At 33.0% G+C, this 19,349-nt stretch overlaps 1 protein-coding gene across 1 annotated transcript in view; it reads right to left on the bottom strand.

Annotated features, from left to right (window-relative positions):
* Positions 1–485: 485 nt before the first annotated feature.
* LOC105362762 (uncharacterized) overlaps positions 486–19,349 on the bottom strand; it is a gene marked incomplete at its 3' end in the record, with an annotated part of 44,016 nt that continues 25,152 nt past the window's right edge. The window contains exons 10-17 of the mRNA XM_011500251.1: positions 18,688–18,994; positions 17,446–17,577; positions 17,214–17,255; positions 14,472–14,473; positions 14,041–14,162; positions 5,784–5,941; positions 1,208–1,464; positions 486–744 (exon numbers count right to left, since the gene is read on the bottom strand). Of these exons, the coding sequence (XP_011498553.1) occupies positions 486–744; positions 1,208–1,464; positions 5,784–5,941; positions 14,041–14,162; positions 14,472–14,473; positions 17,214–17,255; positions 17,446–17,577; positions 18,688–18,994 (1,279 nt within the window). The remainder of the gene's footprint in view (positions 745–1,207; positions 1,465–5,783; positions 5,942–14,040; positions 14,163–14,471; positions 14,474–17,213; positions 17,256–17,445; positions 17,578–18,687; positions 18,995–19,349) is intronic.

Raw genomic sequence — 19,349 nt, 5'->3', positions numbered from 1 at the left:
TTAATGTGAAAACATTCAAATCATACAGCTCAATTCAAATTTCTCTTTTTATTTGTTTAATTGATTTCACGTTACACAATCATTATTAATGCCTATAAGCAAAATTATAACTAATGGCACTCCTGGCTATACAAAAGTCTCATTTAATTTAATATAAAAATTATATAATATACTTCTATATACTACAATCTTATCAATAGCATTTAATCTATTAGTAAAGTTCCCGGATTCTGTAAATAATCTTTCTAAAATAATTACGTATATAAGTAATTTTAGTAAAGAGTTTCTTAAACTTTTATAAAGTTCATACGGTAATTACATGCATTAATTTATATAATACATTATACTCGATAATAAAAAACAAATATAATTTTAAAAAAACGTGCTCAGTCACGAAGATATTTTTTTTTTTTTTTTTTTTTTTAATATATTATCCTTTATGTTTTTTCTGAATTTTCTTAGTATCATTTTTTATTAAAAGATACTCAACATTAACATTCTTATTTTTTTCACAAAAGTTCGGTTTAATATGCTCATTCTCTATAAATTCATTATTCAAAGTATTTTCAAGCAGCTCCCACGATGGTAACTTATGATTTTGAAAATCCTCTGCTCTTTCAATATTCGTTGTGCTCTGAAACTTGGGCCGTTCTATTATTGATGTATCATTCTTCATTACGTCACCTGACTTCACTTGCCTAAACGTACTATTACAACTTACACTATCCCATAATGGCGACGTTCCTGCATTGGCAAGAAATAAAAGTGCATTGCACCATTTATAAAAATTAAATAAATTTTTAAAATTAATTAAACATTTTAAAAGATTCATCAAATTTATTATTAAATTGATAATGTATAAAAGAAATTAGTTTGAAACACTTAAATATACCGTACAATAAGGTATATAGTGGTGTATACGTGTATTTGAATTATATTATTTATATATCTTCACTGTGAATCTAACATTAAAACTCTATTTCTCTCACACTACTTATTAAGTATTACATTAAAAGATATATTATTATTAAAAATGATTATCTTTATATAACTTTATCATTATAAATATTTATGGTATATCAATTAATAAACTCTAGTTAATATATAAGCGATAACTGAAGTTCAATATAAAATGCAATTAAACATGATAAAGAAACGAAATAAATATTTACACCGTTTTATAATAAATTTAATAATTAAATATTACCTCGGACTTTATCCCAGACTGTCGTACGATGTCGTTTTAATCTTCCACGCCCAATGGAATCAGCTAAAGACCCCCATGATACCATTGACGTGGAGTCCCAAGAAGGAAGTTGATTTCTACTTCTTAGTCCTCTAGTTAAAGTATCATGAATTTCTAAAATTTCGCGGTGCAGTTGAAGTTGACGTTCCAATAAAATTTTCTGTTTTTGTTTTTTTGGAGCGCATTGCTTAGAAGACTCGTATGATTTTGATTCGGATCTATAAATTTTTATATTAATAATTATTATTGTTCCCGTGAATTTTAATAAGAGTATATATTATATTAGTGCATATTATTATATTAATGTTGAAATTTTTATTTTCGGTTTTTTTGTTTAATTCCTAAAACATTTTTAATGCGTACTAAACCACAATATTTATAAATAAAAATATATGTTTACGTAATTAATTATAAATACAATATTATTTTAAATGTACGTCTGCAGATAGATACATACACAAATAAATATCGACTAAATTTGTTATAAATTACCATAAATTTATCTATTTATTTATCTATCCATATATATATATATATATATATATATATATATATATATATATATATAGGTTTATAATTCAATACTGATTTATTTTATAATTAAATACTAATTTAAAATTTTATCAATTTATTTTACGTTTACGTATTATTATTTAGTGCATTTGATATTTATAAAATTACTTTATGGTGGAATTTAATGTTTCTTCCAGCTGGAATTTGGATAGATATTATAATTCACGCTACCCTGAATATTTATACATATTTCCATGAAAAAGCTAATTAAATTACTATATATTTAATTGGTCCAAAAATGTCCTATAATTAAATGAAAAAATGTGAAACTTCATACAAAATAAAATTTAATATACAATCGACTCTTATTTATTATAAATTGTACGATTTTAAATAGTTGTTGCAATTGAACTTAATGAGTTAAAACACCGTAATTATACCTATGAAAAAATAAAGTTATTACGTAAGCCGCTAAAAGTTTGTAAACTCTTATATTATTTTATACTTCGGCACATTCGTTTAATCAAATGCATAAATCAAACGTGTATATTTGGCATCATTTAAATAGCAAATACACTAAAGACTATAAATCACCCACGGAATCGAGCGTAAACTGTATAGTCTGGTTTCACGCCCGACGCCAATAACTATTCCGAAATAATTCCTAATCCCAGCTCTCCTTCTCCGTTGTGAAATATAAAGTGAAAATGATCGACGCCGAGCTGCGATAACTCATCGTTCCTCGAAATTTCCGAACTGCCCTTGTACTTTAACCCACCGTACTTTAACTACGAAGGAGTGGTCCTACATATATAGCTGAATCATGAAGTACTCTAACAGTGTGCTTGTCCACGCGGTCAAATTGGCTTATGTCAATTCAATTAGACTCTACGAGCTCATGATATATTTCCTTAGATTGTAGACAGGGAGGAGGTTAGGTGATTTCTGAAAACGGCTTTGATTAACGGATAGAAGTCGATGGATTTGACGAGATTACACGAGTTGTCGTGTCTACCAATTATCCCCTGCACTATACATACGTTACATAAGAAAATGAAAGCAAATATGTACATTACGAAAAATAGATACTACCAAACTATATTGCTCGATTCAATAAAATAATGGCGATTGTTACTCGAGCATCACTGTCTGACTAAATCGTTTTCCCCCTACTTCGTAAATCAATATTATACATTTGAATTCGGTTATGGAACTGTTGGGACTAATCAAAATATTAAATGTAGCATAAGAATTTAAAGACACATTGTTTTATATTCTAATTCTTTACATTTCATTAATAGTATTAAAAATAAAAACAAACGTTAAAATTTCAGCTTTTATCCATTTACGGACACAAAATCTTCGATTAACGATTAATCAAACGCACTTCATTTATTTTTAATACTTAATATATATAACGATATTGAAAAATTTTTATACATATATATGCTTTCTGAAGTAATTCACTTAAAATATTATTCAAAAAAATCTGGTGCTATTGAATCATCTTAATTAATAAATCAATAATAAGCGTGACTTTAATAATTAACAATTAGATAGAGGTTATATTATTTTGAGCAGCAACGTGTAATCTTACATTAAACAGAGAAATCATATTTCTAATCTGAAACCGGATAACCATTTTCTAAGCATATCATATCATATTCTAGAATAATTAACAGATTAAATGTTATCATCGAAGTATTCTAAATTATTATTACTTTTTATCTAATCATCTATTAAAAATATTTAGAGTTTGTATTGATAAAATAAAGTTTATCTATTTCCTTTATTTTGCTTTTCCACACTACATTCTGATTAAAATTGAAACATATTGGGTTCTAATTGAGTTACGAAGTAGATACTAGAAGCCACCTGCTAACAGTCTCTTTTGTCAAGTACTACATATATGTGTGCGCGCGCGCGTGTGCGTATGTAATATTCGTACACAAATTTTAATTGATTTAATAATCGAAAAGAATACTTAGTTATTTCTTGTAAATGAGCTAAAAGAAATCCATCATTATTACTGAAACATTTTGCCAATGTTTTAATTTATCTTTTAATGCTTTTATCGAAGATTTTATAGACATATATTATTTTAATAATTGATTCTAATATTAAAAATATTTTAACAAATACTCAAATTATTAAAGTATACTTTATACTACTCTATATAAAACTATAAAAATTTTAATATTCTTTTATAAACCTTACATAAAATTCGTACTTTATTAAAAATCGATATTACATATTAAACACAATTATATTTAACTACTAATATATCTAATATGGTTTGTGTTACGAAACTGAGTAGTCAATGAGTTATATGCAAAGCTAAGATGATAATGGGGTTATCGTAACCATAGGAAGTTAGTAACTCTGTATTGAATAATGAGAAGCGATGTGTGTGTGTGTGTGTGTGTGCGTGTGCGTGTGCGTGTGTGTGTGTGTGCGTTCGTGTGTATGTACATAAATGCGCGTGTGTGTGTGTACATAAAAAGTGTGTGCATATATATATATATATATATATATATATATATATAATCCAGACTTGCACCAAAAGTACTAGTTACGTCGAATTATCGCTTCTACCTTCATTATATATTTTTCATTCCGTTTTCATATCTTACAAATATAAACTGTACAAACATTGCTCTACAAAAGTTATATAAAATTTATTACTAGTGGCTGAAAAAATACTATGAAATTTTCAACATATTCAACATATTCATATACAATCGAAAAGTTTCACAAGTTCAGAGAGCGTTCGAATGAATATTGATGCTTTATGCAAATAACAACAACGGCTGCAATTTCATTTTTTTTTTAGATTTAAATTCGTTTAATTTTACCGTTAACATTTCAGAATTACATTATTGCGACATATTTAAATCATTACCAATAGGCTCGAAATTGGCATTCGTATTTGTAACTACGATAGATAAATCGTACCTTGGCGTGAAAAAAGAAAGAAGCTGCGGCAACAAATCCCACGATAAAATCCTCCACCAGGCGAAAGCGTACAATTGAACAAACGAGCTCTACCCGATAAAGATCACAGTGCAAAAGTCTAATCTAGTTCGAGTCCCGTTGAAAAAAGATGGCACATCGAGTGCAAATTCGATCGAGTCTGCGCCTCCCAGTGTCAGTGCAACACTGGACCAATAGGCTTACATCGCTCCCACGCCAAATCGCGGAAATGCACGTTTGCAAAATATAACGCAGATACGCGGTTACATGTTCGACTGCGAGACTATATGAGTCAAACATTTTTTACAGGCTAGAAGCAGTCAGATCTCTATCGAGCTTGTAAAATCGCTCCCGGGCCACACCCCCCTCCCTTTCTACTTCAGTTTCCCCGGAAACTCTCAATAATTCGACATGGTAATCGCACTTTCCATTCAGGGAGAATTGGCCGAAAGATTAAAAGGAAAATTTTGGTTCGGTTGTCCCGCCCACAATTTTTTGAACATTTAAATTGAAATTACGTCAGGATGATATTCGCAATGTAACTGTTATGACTGATACCTTGCAATTTTTTAAATACATCTATTTCATGGTATAAACTAAATTCGTTTATGGTGGTATTGTTCTTGACATTACGTATATTATGTCATTTTAATTTAGCTGTAAATAGAGTAATTCTTCCATTTCAATTATTGATTAATAAGAAATACTCGTAAAGTTTTGAATTTACGAATTAAATAATTCCTTATTACAAAGAAAAAATGGATATAAGGAAGAAGAAAAAAAAGAAAAAGGAAAGTGTCCTTGATAATTATATCATAAATTTTGAAGAGCTTAAATTATTTTCCCCTACAATGAAAATATTGTAAGCACATGGATATTTAGTTTTAAAAACTTTAAATTCAATATTTCATATCTGCATAAGCGATCGAGTCTCAATTAAAGTCAGTTTCAATATTCAAGACAGTTCGAGCAGTATGAATTTACTGTTGCCGCATAGGTTTCCCTAACGTCCAAATACAAGGATATGAAAAATGACGCATAAAGGACGTACCTGGGAGTATAAATCTGGCGGGGGACGGCGGAGGTCGATGGGTCAGGACAGCTGGCTCTTCTCAGATGGCGAGCGGCAGCTCGCGACGCCCTCTGCACGAGCTCGAGCATCACCGTCTGCTCCTCCTGGGGAAGCACTTGCGCCACCTCCTGCAGAACCTGCACTCGACGCGCACATAATGTTAGAGGGTGTTTAGAGTGAGAGAAGGAGGAGTAGAGAGATCAAGGAAGTCATTCAATTGCCATATAGCGCCAACATTGTGAATTATAATAATACTCGAGGAGTCAGGAACAATGGCGTTCGTTCCATTTCATCAGACACTCGATCTCCCTTACATTTAGCGCAATTTATGCAGCCAATATGATTGAATAAAGCAATATATTATAATTTATTCATTTTGTTGACTTTCGTCATTATTCATGCTTCATGCTAATTTAGAATGCTAAATGAGAGGTTTGCCAAAGGCTTTTATAATGTTTTATAATTATATAATGCTGGGCGAGCAAATCTATCGATGCCTATTCGTCATCTTTTGCTTTCTTCATCAAAGAAATCCCCGAGCAAAGCTTATCAATTAGAAGACTCTCACGCAGCATTCAATAAAATTAGATTTTATACGAACTTTTTTTTTCGATAAAGTGGCTAAGAATATAAGGGCGTGAGATATTATGAGGTGCAGCGTTGACAAATTAAAAAAATTGATATTATGCTCGAAGACGTATAAGGGATGATAAGTTTGGAAGCCGAGATAAGCATCAGTAATATAGTAATAATGAAGTAACTTGGTTCATGCCAGACGCATATCGGCCTAATTGGAAGTGAAAGAAGTAGTTCGTTATGATGGCTTAAGTCAACATGATTCCCTCACGGGTGTAAGGATACTTTTAATGAAGAAAGAAGATAGGAAAGAAGACTGTTAATCTGCTGCCTCCGATTGGGCTTGCCACTGTTAATCCGTTTGAAAGTCTAACTCCAGGAATACGTGTTTCCTATCTTAAAATGTGACTTTAAGTAAAATTGATTAGGCCCCATGTGTAAGGATAAACAAACTTTAACGCATACGGATAGGCACGCATATATGAAAGATATTTATAAATTGAGTTCGACTTTTAAATATAAATTATTTTAGAAAGCTTCACTTCACTTAATAATTGAAAAGTATTTATTATAGTACTTTATTGGAGAAATGAAAATGAATGATACGTCGAAGATAATCATTGATCGTTAACATTTACCATCATCGTTAATAAAAAAAACGCAGCTTTTAGCTATTGTTTTTAATTATAATCTCATTTTAATCAATAATAATGCAAACATTCATCGATTCCTCGGCAAAATGAAACGAATAAAATTGAATCAAAGAATTGATTAAAAGCTCAAAGTGTCGACTTAATTAAGAAACAAAGCTGAGTGACAGCGGATCATGCATATAAAATAAGAAACGAGGAAAGATTTGAAACAAAGGACTAGGACCTTATCCCGTAGGACCACGATCGCTCGCATGCAATAGTAAATTTCGGCGGGCGGCCGGAAATTAGCTGGAATGGAAGCAATGAGAAGCCTCGGGAGAACAATGTGGCATGTACGTATCACTTTCCCCCTCCCCCCCTCCTCTCAAACACCCTATAACCTTCGGTAAATAAAATACCAGACGCTGCTATCTTGACTTGATCTCGTTTCCTCCTTCATTTCATAAAATTCTCCAGAGATCGGCCTTTTACTTGACACCCATTGTCCATGTGAAAATTTACATACAATATATATATATATATATATATATATATATATATATATTTAGGAGTAACTCAAAAGAGCGTTCATCCCTTTCATACAATGATATTGTAGGATTACATTACATTGCAGAGAAAAACAAATCACAGAATCAACTTCCATAAAATTCACGTATATCCTACACATTTCACATAAAATCCACGTTTTGAAGTTTTGAGATTCTATGAAATTCGTTATATCATACGGTAATTTTATCAGACGTATATAGATAAATATAGATGAAAATTAATGATAAACTGATAAATTTTATAATGATAAAATATCATGAGCAATTGTTAAGTAGGCTTGTGCTTTTAAAGTGCTTCGTGCTGATCCTATTGAGCACAATAACCTGCTTTTTGAACTTTTAACGATAATGTAGAGCCGATTGAAGTAATTAGCAATCACTATACTGTGCCAATTGGACAATGAAATTTTGAAAATTGTACCACCTACGACACGTGCATAAAATTTTGACTCCTCCGCGTATCACAATATTAACGCTATTCTTTTTATTTAAAAATGCAAAATATTGCTTAATCTCTAAAAATGGACATGGATTTTATATTAAATAAGTTAATGTGAAGTTAACTAAATTTTATATTCTATTCATATTCAATGGGCTTTTAATTTAAACTCAGTTTAATATCGACGTGCGAAAGATTGTAAAATACATTTTGCTGATTATTGACAGACAAAAATTTATTAATACAGATTATATAATGCTGCATTTTATAATGCAGATGTATTATAAAGAGCTTTTTCACTTTAAATCCTAAATTTTGCTTTGTATTTAAGATTAAAGAAATATCAAGCTATCGTACTTTACAATTCTTGGTACTTTGGAAGCCTAATTACATTTACCAAAAGGAAATAACGACTGAACTTATACGTATTAATAAAAAAAAAAAAAAAAAAAAAAAAAAAAGAAATATCCATATAAATATCGATTTTAAAACAATAAATTTTATTTTAAAACTCCGTTTCATTATATTATAAATAATTATTAATAAAATGCGATTAATAAAGCTACTAATAGAGAGAAAGAGAGAGTGTGTGTGAGAGAGAGAGAGAGGGGGGGGGGAGAAAGAAAGAGAGAGAGAGAGAGAGAATAATTGAAATAATTAATATCAATGGTAAAACTTTTAATTGTCATTTTTTAATTAAATATTTTTTAGATAATCGATGTTAGCAACTTTATAAAATATCGTCTCTATAATTTTTAGCTTGTCCACTTTATAATTAGTGCAAGGCATTTTACGAGTTCTGACTTAAAAGTTTCAATAAATTAACAATAGATGCATTTTTTCGTACTAAAGTAAATAAATTATTAATGAACTCGGATCCTAAATATTTTTACATTAAGGTACAATATTTCTAAATGTAACCACTGTGCTCTACAGTGAAAAGTGAGTAGCAAAGGTAAGCACGATTTCAAAGTGGGATCGACGAGTGGAATAGCGAAATGAGGAAATCTCCTGGATCGCGTGTCTGCTGGTGCCGCCCGAATCGACTGACCCTGACCCACTGCACTGTAAATAAAAAAAACAGCGCATTTATTTTAAAAGCACCGGAACTAAAGCTCAAAGAGTTTCTCTACGTTCTTCTTCAAGTTCCAACGGAGAAGTAAAGAGAATACTCAAGTGGTGAGCGCACGCAGTTCGCCGTTCCAAATACGCGTACTTTCAAAAACACTTCTAGTCGAGGAATTTTTTTATTCAAATGGAAGACTACACGCTCTGGTCAGGATACATTGAAAAATACTCTAGGGCTTGGTAACTTGGTAATTTGGTCTTTAATATATTAAAGTTTTCGATCTGATTGATTTGAAAGGTCTTGTGCCTTTACGCTATTCATGACCAACATTGCATAAACAATATTGAAAATCCGAAGAGGGTAAGTATTATGTAAAATGTAAGGCAATGTGATTGGTTAAAATTTTTTAACGTTATTTTCAAAAATCTGTTTCATGTTTTCACTAAACATTAAAAAATAATTAATGCATTCATTCGAATGTGGAGGAAAATTTACATAAGAAATTAGCCGCTTGATAAATCTTTTCACAGAACCATTACCGAGTACTTACCTACCGTCAGACGTTCTCTAATTTCACGATCGCAAACGTCGAATTCCTTATCCAGTTATTGGTTCAAGAGATTAATAGTCTTCTCTATCCACTATCTGCCTTAAATTTTACCTTTTCTTTTCCATTCGAGCAGCTAAAATGTACGAGGAAATTCGTCCTTCCCTTTTTGCCGTCTTATACCGTGTTTAGCGTAAAAGTGGCTCTCGAAAAGGAGTTAAATATCAGTTTATCGTTACGAAAAATGACGTTATACATTTTTAAACGTTATTACCAATACACTTTAAGTATAATAGTCTATGAATAAGAAATTTAATGAGATTGGATATATGCCGAAAGTTAATTCATACTTAAATTTGTACTCGTACTATTTATTCTACCTTGCAGAGATTTAATTTATAATTAATATACGATTTAACAACAAGTATCGAATGTTACTTGTACCATGGGATTTTCTTCTTTTTTCTTTTTTTTTTGTCATACATTTTCAGAAATATGATCGCTCGATGTAATTTCTAGAGTTATATTTTTGCCAATTTTTAAATTGGCCTCATTCATCTGCTTTTGCTTATATGATATATAACTATTCTTTATGTCTTATGCGATATATATATATATATATATATATATATGTAATGAAAATTAACATTTTTTTTATACGACCTTTATATCTAAAATTATCGAGTTGTTAATTTGATAGAAAAAGTATATCGATATTTTACTTATTGTTCCGTAATCAATCACGTTTTGTTGGAAGATTTATAATTATTTTTATTTACAGGCCAATGTCCTTTAGCCCCGTCAAAAAATAGAGTAATCTGAAATTTTGTACTCTTTGAAGTAAAAAGCTAACGAATGAAGGTACCGATGCTTCGCCAAGAAAATATTCTTCGGACTAAGAAGATATTTGCGGAAGGCCAAAGTTCCTGAGATTGAATATAAAAGTCATTCAGGTGTAAAAACAATAGATATGCTTGTTCACGTGTCCCGTAGGCAAATTCGAAAGTGATAGCCTTCGGTCAAGTTTCATCCTACAATTTGGGCTTGTCACGAAAATGAAGTTTATCGATAGTAAGAGCTGCTCCTCTTGTTCTTTGTCAATGTTGGCAAAGCGCTTTCTGCCACAACAGAAGCGAAGACGATGCTGGAAAGTGAGACGAAGCAGTTCTATACGCTTAAGCGCGTGCAGAAGCTCGACACACTTGCGAAACTCACCCGCGCTCGTATAACTTAACGGCCCAACGTCAGTGTGCTCTCTCTCTCTCTCTATATATATATATATATATATATATATATATATATATGTCTGAATACAATATAGATATCTCGGTGTAATATCCCGCAACATAAGTTTCTCGATTTACGTCTCGACGTGTGGGCGCCGTGATTGTGACCCAATATACGTCGCTTCCTTTCAAAGAACAAATAGCTTCGTCGTTTTCAAGAAAGATGTAAAAAGGTTTTTTTAGATTTCGTATATTCGGATTTTCGTATTTCAAAGTATGATTAAAAATGACTTCTGAATATAAAAACCATTGTTGTTATCTGTTTATGCAGACAACTACAATGTAAAGGCTTGTTGTAAAAAAACAATTTTTCATTATCCATAACGTAAAATATCTTTAAAGTCTTATGATTTTATATCTCATCATAAATAGATATAATTATCGATACGATGATTATGCTGGTCGGCAATATTCTTCAATTTTAGCAATTTTAGATGGATAAAGCTACTGGGATAGAGGAAGAAAGAGCAGCGAGAATGATAATGAGAGTAAGGTAAAGAGAGACATATATTAGTTTATTTGTCATGTGAAAGGAAGGACTGCTGTGTACGTACGTGCGTACGTGCTTGCGTGTGCGCGTGTGTATCTATATATATATATATATATATATATATATATAGAGAGAGAGAGAGAGAGAGAGAGAGAGAGAGAGAGGTGAGATGATAATGAGATAGCAGGGAGACTACTTTAACTATAACATTGAGAATGCGGATTTGGTGAGATTTACTGTTCGCGCAATAGTTGAGCGAAGTCTAGCTGGCGATTCAATCAAACTAGACTACGGAGAAGCAAATAATCAAGCAGTCGCTTGGATCAACCAGGGAGGAAATCGTGGACTTGGTGCGCACTCGCGCCATTGGCAAACGTGGCCAAAATCACTTTTCACACTAATGAATTTAAAAGTTCGTTTAAATCTTGCCTATAACATCAAGAAGGAAGGAGACAGTTTTATATTAAATATGTATATTGAAATGTATTTTATAGATTATTATATAAAGATTAATTATTTCATTGCATTAGAACATTATGAATTATAGGACAGCACAATAATTTGATTCATTGTTAATCCAAATCATATCGATATATCAAATTTGTAGTTTATTATATAACAGCATTTCGACTAAGTAGATTGATAAGAAATTAACTAAATTGTGATTTATTATCGCAACATTATATATTAGTAAATATAATCTCGTTAAAAATATTAATTTCCGAATACTTTGAGGTTGAGAATTCGTTGAGATTTTGAAATTTAAAATACTAGTTCAGACTTTGGCGAATGACAAATTTTTACATAACACATTACTATAGATTTTGGAAAGGAATTAACGACATATAAAAGGTGCTCCGAGATAATTCAAATCAAATAGAAATTCTCAAATTAGTAATGAATGTTAAGAATACTGCCACTGATCCTTGGATAATGATGCCTGAAAAAGTGAGATACAGAGAGAGGTGACGGCGAGTCGTTCAAAACGTACTAAGAGCTTAGAAAAAGAAAACAAATTAACAGTAAACGTAGGGAGGGGATTAAGGGGTAAGTAATATATGCAAGCGAACGTGGAACAATAATCGGCGAAAGTCTTAGTGACGATGGGTCTTAGTGATAGAAAGTTAAGGAGCGTCGGTGGGGCGTCGTGTGGGTGGGTGGATGGGGAGGGGGGTATATCGCTCGTAGCCCGATATACACGGTCGGCATATAAATTACGTATCACGTATCGACGAAGAGACGAAAAGGCGCAGTCACAATAGCCGCGTCTCGGGTCTAAAAAGATCCACTCACACGGTACTTCTCTGCCCAAGTTGATGTGCATACGCAGGTACGCGCAAGTGTGCGTAGATACGCAAGTACGCGCGCGTGGATTGAACGTGGCTCAGTTGTGAGAATAGCCGATTCTTATGCCAAGTTACGAGGGATGACGGGGAGCTTCTCCACGCTCGGGCGACCGACACGGCCAGTCCTGCCCATATTGATTGGACATTATATTTTGAGTTTAAAGAGCACGAGTGAGCACTAGATTTTTTCGGATAGTTTGAGCATGCCGATTTAATGTCGTCGGTATATCCTATTTATCATGTTTATTTTGAAAGCGAATTGATATTTTCCTTCCTTGCTTTTGAATAATGCTAAACACGATAGCGGACAATGTCCGAGCATGCATTGGTTGGATAAGAAGTAAGCCTCTGTAATTTTATGTGGTAATTTAATTAAATTGTCGAATCGGCGAGATGCAGTAAATCAATAAGATTTTCTAAATTCTCAAAGACGCATGATAAAGAGGAGAGTGGATTCGTTTATCAAATAAATATACTTTTCTTATATATGATGTAAGTCTCGGTCAAAGATAACAATTTTAAACTATATATGAAAAGTTTTGTAATATCTGTTTATTTATTACGTCGTGAAGAAAAACTTTCCACCATTTTCATTTACGATAAATCATTTTAAAATTTATTTAATCGTAAGACATTTTATTATCGCTACTTTCTCAACTCTTAGCAGACGTATCGATTGAATAAGCTAGCACTTGTCGTTGAAAGTCTATGGGATTGTCGGCAAATAATTAAAATGCTTTAAAACAAAAAAATTGAATTTAGGATATTAGGAATGATTGAAAAAATTACGATATTTGCTGTTATGTGAAAGTATTAGGCTTTCCAAAGGATCTCGCTATCCTTATTAACGCTAATATGCTTAAATCATTCCATTAATATAGTACTTAACATTTAGTTCCATTGGCAACTAATAATATACGATAGGTATAAAATTCCCTATTATAAGGTATCAGGGAAATGTTTAAAATGACATCAGCGTGATATTAATAAAATAAAACGATCGATGCAAAGAAGAAGAAGAAAAAACAAACGGGAAAAAGGAAAGAAATCCCTGTCATCGACGGGGAAAAGTCAAAGAGCGTCATATTATTCATATTAAGTTCGATGACATAGATCTCTCATGCGTAAGAGTACAGTTCCTCCCCATAACGGCCCAAGTAAAAACTAATTATTTTTCATTATTGAAAGAATGTAGGTCGATGATAGAGAAGGGAGAGGGATAGTCGAACGGAGGAAGGTGACAGGAAAATTGTGTGCCAATATTTTTGACGTGGAAACTCACCCGAAACTTGTTGAGAGTGACCAGAGCGGGAATCAAGCTACCGGGTCCCCTTTGCTGTCCGGATCGCCTCGCTATTGCCGCAACTAACGTCAAAGGGCTGCTGTCCCTTAGTTCGACGTGACCTGCAATTCCTAACAGGCCAAATATGGATTAGTTCGCGCCCTATTTGTGCCAATACACCAGCGACTATCGCTGGGAGGAGTTTGCACGTATGTCGTAGGCCGCCCCCTTGGCTCCTCCCGTATCGTGCTCAATTTATATTTCCCATAAATATTGTAATCAAAGTGGACGCGGGCCGTCATTTATGCTTGGATGCCGAGTCGTGCCGTCAAACTTTCTACGCCGCGACCCCTTCCCACATCCACCTTTGAATGTCAAAGTCACTCTTATCCATTGCCAGGATTAATTACGCAGACTTATTAGTGGCATACGACTTAATGATAAGCTTACTTATAATGTCTCTTAATATTTCGAAACGACATGTTTGAATAATGCATTTGAAATATTATACAAAAAAAAGTAGGATCGATTATTTTGAAAGCGATTAAATTTTGAGAATTTGTCATGCAGATACGATCGTATAATTGTCATACAAATGTCAGTGTGACTTAACTAGAGCTACTATATTCTATGAATATGACAGTCGATTTCCTGTGAGTAAAGATTAAATACTACTGTTGACTGTATAAATCTTAATTTCTTTAACAAAATCAAATATAAATGTGTTACACTTCCGAGCTATATGATTCTTCCATCTCGCTTCGACTTATCTTTCCATTGAATCCCATACATTTTGAAAGTAGGAATGGGCTTCCAACTTTCGGTATGGACACCTACATATTCTGTATTTTCATCATTATCACTCTAATCTCAAGATTCTAGTACCATATTTTTCTATTTTTCGAATCATTTACTATTATTTTCCAAAGCTTCGAATTCTGTATTTGACCGACTACAGTAGATGCTTTGACAAATATGCGATTTTGAGAAAATTTCACAATAAAAATATAAATATCCCTTTGAAGCTATATTAAGTATATTTTTGAATCTATTAAATTTGATTAAATTTAGAAAATTTTAATTAAAAAATAATATTTCAAGCTATTATTATTTTACAAGGGCGTCACTTATATAATAGTTTTAAATGTATATATATATATATATATATATATATATAATCTTATTTTACGTTTATAAAAGTTTAAAATTAGTTTATGATATATATATATATATATATATATATATATATATATATATATGTATGTATGTATACAAAAAGACCTTGAGTAGACACGTGCGTCGTCATATCTATAAATTTATTTTACTCGAGTCACGTTTTCATCTACGTTTTTGGTACAAAAATTTCTGAAAACTATATATATATATATATATATATATTTATCATCGTGACAGCACTTCTCACTGCACGTAGTACGAACGATGAAAAGCCGAGTGAAATTGCTGATTTTCCAAAAAGTCAACTTAATGATACGCCAAAAAAAGCCAATAGATTCTATAATGTCTTCTAACAGTCATGAAAAAATTCAACTTTTCTTTTTCAAAATCCTTACAATTCGATCGTAAATTCTAAAATAAAACTTAAGACTGTTCAACACATCAGATTGAAACAAAAGTAATGAATATAAAATTTATACAATGGATGACTCAGAGATAAAACACTCTATCTCTTCTAAAAAAAATATTTTTACGTAAAGGAACTTTTATGAGATGAACAACTATTTACAAAGATACAACTATTTCATCCAATGTTTCGATGTATCCAATAATTTCTATCAAATTAACTTTAACGTGTTCCCATACAGATTAGAATAAATTGCTAATATAAGTAAAAATAAATATATATTTTTATATGTGTTATATATTATTATAAATCGATAAATAATCAAAGTGTAGAAATTAATTGATAAATAAACTTTTGTATAAGAATAATGTTGCATTAGAATTGCATAAGAACACACACACACACACACATATACACGCAAATAAGAAAGTATTATAATTTCTGTTGAATAGATTTAATGAAAGTGTTTATGACTTGTACTGATGCTGTATGATATGCGTTCTACAAGGATATAAATAAATGTTTTATTTGCATAAAAGTAGAAGAACAAATGTAAGCTGAAAATACCTGTATATTTTCTACCTTTTCGTTAATGCAGAATTATCTCTGGCATTAAAGTGTATGTAACAATCTCACGTAACACTGATAAATCTTAATTTAGTTATAAATTGTATTTGTCTGTAAAATAATGAAAAAGGAATCTGTAAAAAAAAAAAAAAAAAAAAAAAGAGGAAAGGCCGTAATGTCCGTTAACCGTGTCTCGTCTCTAGAGAGACACACATGACAAAAGCGAGGATGTATCGAGATTCTTTTGCAGCGAAGAGAGAAATCGCATTGATTTAAGGAGCCGGTGAACCCCGTTGAAGTGCATAAGCACGTGCCTCATCAAGAAGCAATTAAGTTAGATTCGGCTGTCCCGTTTAGTCATCATACGTTAGACGAATATTGCGATGCGCGCGCCAACTACCAACACGAGTACTCTGCATTTACATATTTACATAGTTCTACGTGTAAGTGCGTAAGTTGAAGTAGAAAAGTCCATCTAATTTCAAATGAAACATAATTAACGAATAGAATTACATCGGGATTAAATGCCTACGATCTAAGGATATTTTTATTTATCCCCCAAATATTAAAAATAAATGATATGTTAAGCCTCCTTTACTATTATTTATAATAAGCTAAATGCTCCGTACATTTACTACACTGTATAAAAATTTTAAATCACATTGAACATTGATGTAATCATTAATTATTAATTATTAAATATGTTTGATAAGCATTATTTATTAATTTTTTAAACAGTATGAAATGTTAAAATGAAAAATGACGGAAATGATATACGACAATGGCAATAGCAATAGGTAATTAGGGTAATAGTGATAATATTATGATGACGATGATAACGATACCATAATCATCGAATATAATTATAACATAAAATAAGTATGATTCGTCGCCTCGTAAATCAGGAAGCATCATTAATATCGAAGCAACGTGCCCCTTGATAAGAAGCCGTTGCTTCTATGATTTTTACGTAATTTCAAAGGGTATGAATAAAATGAATTTTAGAAAGCAAGTGCTAGGCAACGCGTAGGATCGAATATATTCGTGATTATTAGTAATTTGTTCGCTCGTTGAAAGATAAATGGTCGGGCGAACAAATGAAAATATAAAGAGCCCCGAGAACACAGGCCGAGCTGAACGCAATAATGGAAGCGGCGGTTCTCGCATTAAAAATTATCATCGCGCTCCCTCGCGCTCGTACTATCGACTCACCTTTGTTCGCGACCTCGGCTCGGCTCTTCCAGAGTAATCCCGACAAGGCGTCAGTGGCGGTAATCATAATCGTCCGGGCGGTGGCAGCCCGCCTCACGGCGCTCCCGATGTTCCTGGCTTTGTTCCAGGTCGAGTACGAGCTCGGGCCACTGTCCTCGGCGAACTTCAGCTGGTACCTTCATCGTTGCAACGACAGCATTGATCATTTAGAGTGTAGCGACTGGGCCGCGAGCACCGGTCGCGATGCGCCCTTAATGGGCTGCGCTTCGAAGCCTTTGTATTCGAAGGCCCAAGTGGCGGAGATTGCTCGTACACAAGAGTATCCGTTGCACGGATTCTATGATTTAATAAAATCTCGAAGCCTTTGAGCATTTAACGGCTCGACCTCGCTACCGATTCTCTTCTCTGTGCTACGCCTTTTTGGAAATTGTTCGCCCTTATCGCTTTCGGAATTACAGCGACGATTAATGAAAAGGCAGAGATTTATAATTAAGAGCTCGTTGTATTAAATGGAATTTCGTAATGACGACATGACATTAAAAGTATTTCATAATAACAAAAAACAAGGTGGAACAAAGCTCCGTAACCAATGAAAATTGCACTGATTTTTTCGCTCATTTCGCTCTCCGATCCCTTTACCGATCAAACTTGAAGAGAGAAAAAAACGTATTATCAAATTGCTCTACCTACAAGAACGTTTACGATAAGAATTTCAATGTATTAATGTAATTTCGTATACTGTTTAATGAGAATGTTGCATTTAATGAGCCATTAAATTAATTTACCGGCCTGGCTGAGGGACAAACCGACACTCGTGCGTTCACCTGAAAATTCTTAATCGTAAATTCCCCAAATGACGAATGACGTATTATTGTCAAGTTATTTTTATCATCAAAGTTGCTCGACAATATCCATTCGACAACGTCCTCGCCTTCGAATTAAAGCTATCTAATTGGACGCATAAATATCTCGCAGCCTCGTACAAAAAACACCTTATGACCTTTATTCGTAATAGGGCTCCTAGGGGCCGAAGTATGGACGTAATAAAAGTCCCGAGCAATTGTTTCCTCGCTGCGTCCAGCGATCATATTAGTAAGGACCTCGTAATGACGGGACTTGGAGCCGTGGACTTGGAATGGCAAACGAAGTGGCCGGCTAAAGTTTCTAATTACACGGCTAGGCCGCGTGATTGTGATGTGGGGCTCGCGCGAGTCGAAACAGTTATTGGATTAATTCAGGATCGCGGAGCCGACAGACGGCGATCAATTTGGATTTAGGGAGCAAACCTCAGAGTCCGCTCCGGCGTGATGAAGATCAGCTTGAGCCCGTTGTTGGAGCGCTCGATCATCCTCGCGATACTCTCGGCCCAGGCCCAGCCCTTGGATAGCGACTCGACAATCCCATTAGCTGGCAATATCTCCCGTGCGGTGACGAGTTTGCAGAACAAGCCCAACGAGCGCATTTCCGTATTGTAAATGTCCTGCCTCTTCCTCCACGACTCGACATGCCATGCATTCTCGTGCGACGAGTTGAACAGATTGCCGAGGTAGGGGCGCAGTAGCGGTCCCAGTACTTTCTTGTCCTCTTCCATTCCTAAATTCACGTATACCAAAGCCATTAGTGCCTTGTTTCCATGATTCTATGACAATTTTTTTCCAACTCAAAAAGAAGACTACTCTGCCAATAGATCGAACATTATTTTACAAACTTTGATTTACACATGCGTAATTGAACTATTGAATAGCATTTGACGATATAATTGAGATATTTTTAATATTCCATTAATGTAATGTCGTATGTTACTAAATTATTGTTAGAAAAAGAATATATATTAGTGTGCGTAATAAAAGCGCGCGATTGTGCACGTATCATTATTATTTTTTTTTTTATTTTAACTACGACTCCCTATTTGGTTTAAGTGAAAAATTTCCTTAGCTACCATCAACTT

The sequence above is a fragment of the Ceratosolen solmsi genome, unplaced genomic scaffold, assembly GCF_000503995.2.
Source record: "Ceratosolen solmsi marchali unplaced genomic scaffold, CerSol_1.0 scaffold41, whole genome shotgun sequence".
NCBI lineage: Eukaryota > Metazoa > Arthropoda > Insecta > Hymenoptera > Agaonidae > Ceratosolen > Ceratosolen solmsi.
Note: the sequence above shows the minus strand (reverse complement) of the source record. Positions and strands in the feature narration are given on the sequence as shown.